The sequence below is a fragment of the Priapulus caudatus genome, unplaced genomic scaffold, assembly GCF_000485595.1.
Source record: "Priapulus caudatus unplaced genomic scaffold, Priapulus_caudatus-5.0.1 Scaffold13, whole genome shotgun sequence".
NCBI lineage: Eukaryota > Metazoa > Priapulida > Priapulimorpha > Priapulimorphida > Priapulidae > Priapulus > Priapulus caudatus.
This window is the reverse complement of record NW_014577074.1, coordinates 1,376,467-1,382,518: the sequence shown is the minus strand read 5'-3', so window position 1 is coordinate 1,382,518 and position 6,052 is coordinate 1,376,467. Positions and strand designations below refer to the sequence as shown.

The window sequence follows — 6,052 nt, the reverse complement described above, 5'->3', positions numbered from 1 at the left end:
ACTCCATTGAGTTGCTGACATCCTACCGGCTAAAATCCAAGTATATTCAGGCAGGCGAGAATTTCGCTCAGCTGTGATTGCATTGCCTTTGCATCGCATTGCAAAGCATCTGCAGTGCAGGTTGCCAGACAATAATTATGATTAGAATAGTGCAAGTTCACCCCCATGCATGCGTAATGGGCTGCCCCCGTGTTTTTGCCTACCCACGCGAGCATTCAGGGTGCTATTACAGGGTGATACTCAGGGTGCTAATACAGACTGCTTTAGAAAATAATATGATTTAAGGAGCCTAAACCTTGTTCAACAAACATTTGCCTTTGCAATTGAAATGTGGAACTGTAGCCTCACATCCACGATAGCAAAAGCAGTTCAGTCCTTTGTTAACAGTCAACAAATCCATATTTAACCCTCCTCTTGCAGGTCAAAAGGTTGTCAGACACTTACTCTTCGCACGTCAGCGGAAAGTACATTTCATGGTCCTTTCAATAAAGTGATAGAAATGGTAGGTCAGCGCTGAAAAGTTTTGCACTCGGTCCGTTAGACCATGTCCTCAGAAAATGTCTGATATCTGACCTTTCCCCCACTGCCCTTTGATCTGTAACCTCCAACTTCGTGCTGGTGATGGGTTTCCTCCCCATCACACTATACATCGAATATTAAGAGAATAGGTCGAGCCGTTGAGATTTGTGCCGAAATTCCGTATTTCCTCCTATACCTTAAGTTAAGGGGGAAATATGCCCCCGCCATTGACACATCTTGACCTTTAACCCTTGACCCCCAAATTCGACATCCCAAGTCCTTTTCGTGATCCCCCCCGACGTCCCGAATATCAAGACCGTACATCGAGTCGTTAAGATTTGTGCCAAACTTGTGTTGACGGATGGACGGACGCACGGACGCACGAACAATCATGCAATTCTACAAGCTGCATCTGACTTCGTCAGCTGAGCTAATAATGACGGAATCAAAATCATGCAAGCCTCGATCGCGACTGAATGCGCGGCATACTTTTTGAAGTGTTGGAGCATGGTCTTCATGAGATCAAACACCAACGAAGAGTAGGCGGCATATCTCATGTTATGCATGTGACCCCTGAAAGCAAAAATCGTTATTTTAGCAGGTCACAATGCATGGCTATTTGTACAATCAAGGACTGTAGTAGTAGCAGCAACAGAAGCAGCAGTAGGAGTAGCAACAACAGCATGAGCAGCAGCAATAACAGGTCTAACATCTGTGTAGCCTTATTACGTCATTTTTTCTCAAATTCATATTTAATTCATATTTTCATTTTCAAGTTTCTGTGACATTTACTAGCCTGTTTCAGTACGAAAAGACAACAGTGATGCTTTCACTCTAAACAAAAAAAGGTATGCACGTCAATAAATCTGTTACACCTAACTTTACAACTGGTTTCATTAAAACAATGAAAAGAAATAAATTTGAAAATCTTTCAGCTAATAACAGTTGCATTATTACACTGCTGGAAAGCATGATCAAAGCTTACACGTTTCCGCCCTAAACCAAACTACCACGATTCAACGTTTTATTACAATTAAATCTGCAGAGGATTTAGCTTTTAGCCAGCCTATGATGTAGAACACATGTATGCATGAAATACAATTAATATTATCTCGTGTGCAACAAATTTTTTTAATTGGATAATTGAAATTTTGGCTTTTTAGAAATGCACGGAGTACGAACCAGACTAGTTTTTGTTGTCTTTTTTTAAACTCTACAAATCCTAACTAACAAAACCTACTTAATCCCCAAGTTAAGACTCTTATGGTGGTGGTGGGGGCAAGCAGAGCTATTCTCGGCTACATCAGTCAAAGGTACATTAAATACTTTTTTCAAGGAGGTAAATCGACCACAGACAAAAATGATTTTGCAGCGAGTCCATCAGATTACATCCGAGGAAAAATCTGACGTGTAACCTTTTGCTTTTGTCAGCAATATTTGGAACTGTCATTTTTTCAGAATGATTGATATGAATAAACAACGTGACACCGTGCCTAACGTACACCGAAACATGTTTCAGACAATGATATTTCAGCAAGTTTAAAGGAAAAATGGTTTTTTATAACATGTAAAATTTCCATCTACAAAGCAAGCAACAACGATATAAATAGGACTTCCCTTAACTTACCATACACAAAACAGTAAAAACAAATAAATGGTAAATTCTAATTGACTACACGGAAGGGACACCAAGATTCGATACACAAAGGTGCGCATATATATGCACACACACACTCGTACACACACGCGCACACGAACATGCGCACAGGCATGTACCCACGCACGCACACACACATAGTGACATACATATGCACAGACATGCACGCACATGCATGCGCGCACACACACATGCACGCACGTACACACATGCACGCACCTAGATAAAACGCTTTACCTCCGAAACAACTTTTCACTGTGTTGCAGAAAATTCAAAAAACAAGCGCATAAGGAGTATGAAAAAATCTGTGAAAAAATATACTGAAAAATCATTTTACAACCAGTGCACAAGTATGTAATATTCTTCCTATACGCTGTGAATAGTGCCCTCGCTACCGCTCGGGCACTATTCCTTCCCTCAGCAACACTATGAGAGCATAGTGCCCCCAACAGCAGGCATTAATATATAAATAGTGACTGAACATAAGGCTAAGAAACGTAACAAGTGTCAAATTGACATCATAGCAAAATGTTGAAGCAATTAAACTAACAATGCAAAACAAAAATGCAAATACAAAGACAACTGTCACGCGAGCTTAACAGAAAAAATGTAAAAACCATAAAGTAATAACAGGTGAATTTAATTAGTGTAGAGCTAACATCACAGAAAAATGTGACACTCATATAGTGCTGCAGCATGACAATGGCCATCGGAAGCTACAACTGCTATTCCTACCACCCCCACAACTAAGGCAATGCTACACACATATTTGATTATAGAAAACCAGTCTGGTTTGGGTTATGATAGTTAGCCTCCTTAGAATATGTTCTAAATGCACCACCTGAATGCCTCAATTATGCTAGATACTCATTAATTTACTAAGAAACTTTAAAACTAAAACGACACTAACATAGCTATTAACAAACTAACAAAACGAATAAAAAAAATCATAAAACTAGTATAAAAAACAGGAATGAACGACTGAACTAACAAAAATGCATTTTCATAATAACTCCACACATACTTAATTTTAAAAAAACGTAACCAATGTGGAATCACATTTGATTCCAAAACGCTACTAGTACCTTGCCAGGTGGAATCCTGCTGGTGACTTCTCTTCCGATTGACATAAACAAGCCCAACGCAACAGAGTACGCTATGGCACTGAAATGCAATCAAACTCTCACATTTCTAATCACAATAAATTATGTAAAAATAAGCATGAACCTACAACTATCTATCATTTTTTTCCAAATAAAGCCTTTAGCAACCATCGATCACCTTACGATCGCTAACTAACTTGACAATGATAACCATATTTACCTCGAGCCTTTAGTCAATGGCATGAGATTGTAGAAATAGTAGACCAGAGAGAGTATGAGGTGTGACAGTCCATCTGCATCCTAAAAATAACACAAATATTTAATTCCACTCTAAATGACAAAACAATTGTTTGCACAATTCTTCATCTACTCTCCAGCATAACTAAACTACCCATATATTCCACCTGCTCGCCCACCACAGCAGCTTACCAAAATAAAATGGCCGACACCATGTCTTGTTCGACAGTTACTGTCTCATATCGACAACACTGGCAACTTCTCAAGAGAACGTGCTATTTAGGTAAGCGGAAACGTTCTTTTGCAGCATGGCCAGCACTGCCTGTATGTGCGCATGCGCATACTCACGCTGATCTTGTGGACTCCCGTCTTGCGTATGTCGTCGCTAAGGCGTAAGAAGATGTAGTCGAGCTCGGCGTGGTAGGCGATCGTGCGCATGCGCGTCGTCACCGTGCTGATGCTGAACACGATGCGCTGACTCCTGATGAACGACAACGACACACGAATGTGCACGTCAAACACGCTCGACGCATCCAGTCACCGACCGGGTGAAAGCTCGAGACTCCTCGAAGGACGGCGCAAGTTGTGTGATAAGCTTTATACGTTTAAGGTAGCAAAACTAAGTTCAGGACATACTACCGGTGAGCACTGTTGCACGTAGATCAGCTCATTGTACGTATGTCGAAACACTTTGATTTGCTACTACGGGCGAAAATAGATACATGATCTCATCATAGGGTGTGTAATAAACACGAGGAGCATGAGGAAATCAGCACTAGGGCATAACCTTGTTTTGTACAACCATAGATATATATACAAGACGCTATGTTTTTGTATATACGTATCAAGAGCTAATAAACACCACAGTAATTATTAGCTCGTGTACATATCTATAGTACAACTACGGTGCAGGCAATATGAGATCCTGCTTAGGTCTGTATAAAGTCATGGTACAGTCAGTAAAATGTCACAATGTGGTCAGTATGAGCTTAAAATGCATTATATACAAGGTGTGGTCACTACATGGTTAAGTTGTGGTCACAGTATGGTTAGTAGAAGGTTGGGGTATGGTCAGTTGAAGGGGGTGGTATGGCCAACTGAAGGTCGCAGTATGGTCAGTACAGATCATTATGTGGTCAGTAGAAGGTAGCAGTGTGATCAGTAGAAGGTAGCGGTATGGTCAGTAGAAGGTAGCGGTGTGATCAGTAGAAGGTAGCGGCGTGGTCAGTAGAAGGTAGCAGTGTGATCAGTAGAAGGTAGCGGTGTGGTCAGTAGAAGGTAGCGGTGTGATCAGTAGAAGGTAGCGGCGTGGTCAGTAGAAGGTAATATAGACGAAATCCTTATGTCCAGCGTATAGGAATATAAAATCCTTATGTCCATCGTATAGGAATATAGAATCCTTATGTCCATCGTATAGGAATATAGAATCCCTTATGTCACAGCGTATAGAATATGAGGCCTTATGTCGCAGCGTATTAGAAATATAGAATCCTTATGTCCAGTGTATAGGAATATAGAATCCTTATGTCCAGCGTATAGGAATATAGAATCCTTATGTCCAGTGTATAGAAATATAGAATCCTTATGTCCAGCGTATAGGAATATAGAATCCTTATGTCCATCGTATATGAATATAGAATCCTTATGTCCAGCGTATAGGAAGAATATTACATACTTGTGCACTGGTTGTAAAATGATTTTTCAGTATATTTTTTCACAGATTTTTCATACTCCTTATGCGCTTGTTTTTGAATTTCTGCAACACAGTGAAAAGTTGTTTCGGAGGTAAAGGTTTTATCTAGGTGCGTGCATGTGTGTACGTGCGTGCATGTGTGTGTGCGCGCATGCATGTGCGTGCATGTCTGTGCATATGTATGTTGTGTGCGTGCGTGGGTACATGCCTGTGCGCATGTTCGTGTGCGCGTGTGTGTACGAGTGTGTGTGTGCATATATTGCGCACCTTTGTGTATCGAATCTTGTGTCCCTCCGTGTAGTCAATTAGAATTACCATTTATTTGTTTTACTGTTTGTGTATGGTAAGTTAGGGAAGTCCTATTATAACGTTGTTGCTTGCTTTGTAGATGGAAATTTTACATGTTATAAAAAACCATTTTTCCTTAAACTTGCTGAAATATCATTGTCTGAAACATGTTTCGGTGTACGTTAGGCACGGTGTCACGTTGTTTTATTCATATCAATCATTCTGAAAAAATGACTGTTCCAAATATTGCTGACAAAGGCAAAAGGTTACACGTCAGATTTTCCTCGAATGTAATCTGATGGACTGCGCTGCAAAATCATTTTTGTCTGTGTGCGATTTACCTCTTGAAAAAAGTATTTAATGTACCTTTGACTGATGTAGCGAAGAATAGCTCTGCTTGCCCCCACCACCACCATTAGAGTCTTAACTTGGGGATTAAGTAGGTTTTGTTAGTTAGGATTTGTAGAGTTTAAAAAAAGACAACAAAAACTAGTCTGGTTCGTACTCCGTGCATTTCTAAAAGCCAAAATTTCAATTATCCAAATTAAAAAAAAT

At 40.1% G+C, this 6,052-nt stretch overlaps 1 protein-coding gene across 1 annotated transcript in view; it reads right to left on the bottom strand.

Moving 5' to 3' along the window:
* Positions 1–6,052, bottom strand: part of LOC106808163 (tetratricopeptide repeat protein 13-like) — a 23,419-nt gene that overhangs the window by 1,722 nt on the left and 15,645 nt on the right. Inside the window, exons 16-18 of the mRNA XM_014810755.1 lie at positions 3,865–4,039; positions 3,500–3,579; positions 3,262–3,340 (exon numbers count right to left, since the gene is read on the bottom strand). Of these exons, the coding sequence (XP_014666241.1) occupies positions 3,262–3,340; positions 3,500–3,579; positions 3,865–4,039 (334 nt within the window). The remainder of the gene's footprint in view (positions 1–3,261; positions 3,341–3,499; positions 3,580–3,864; positions 4,040–6,052) is intronic.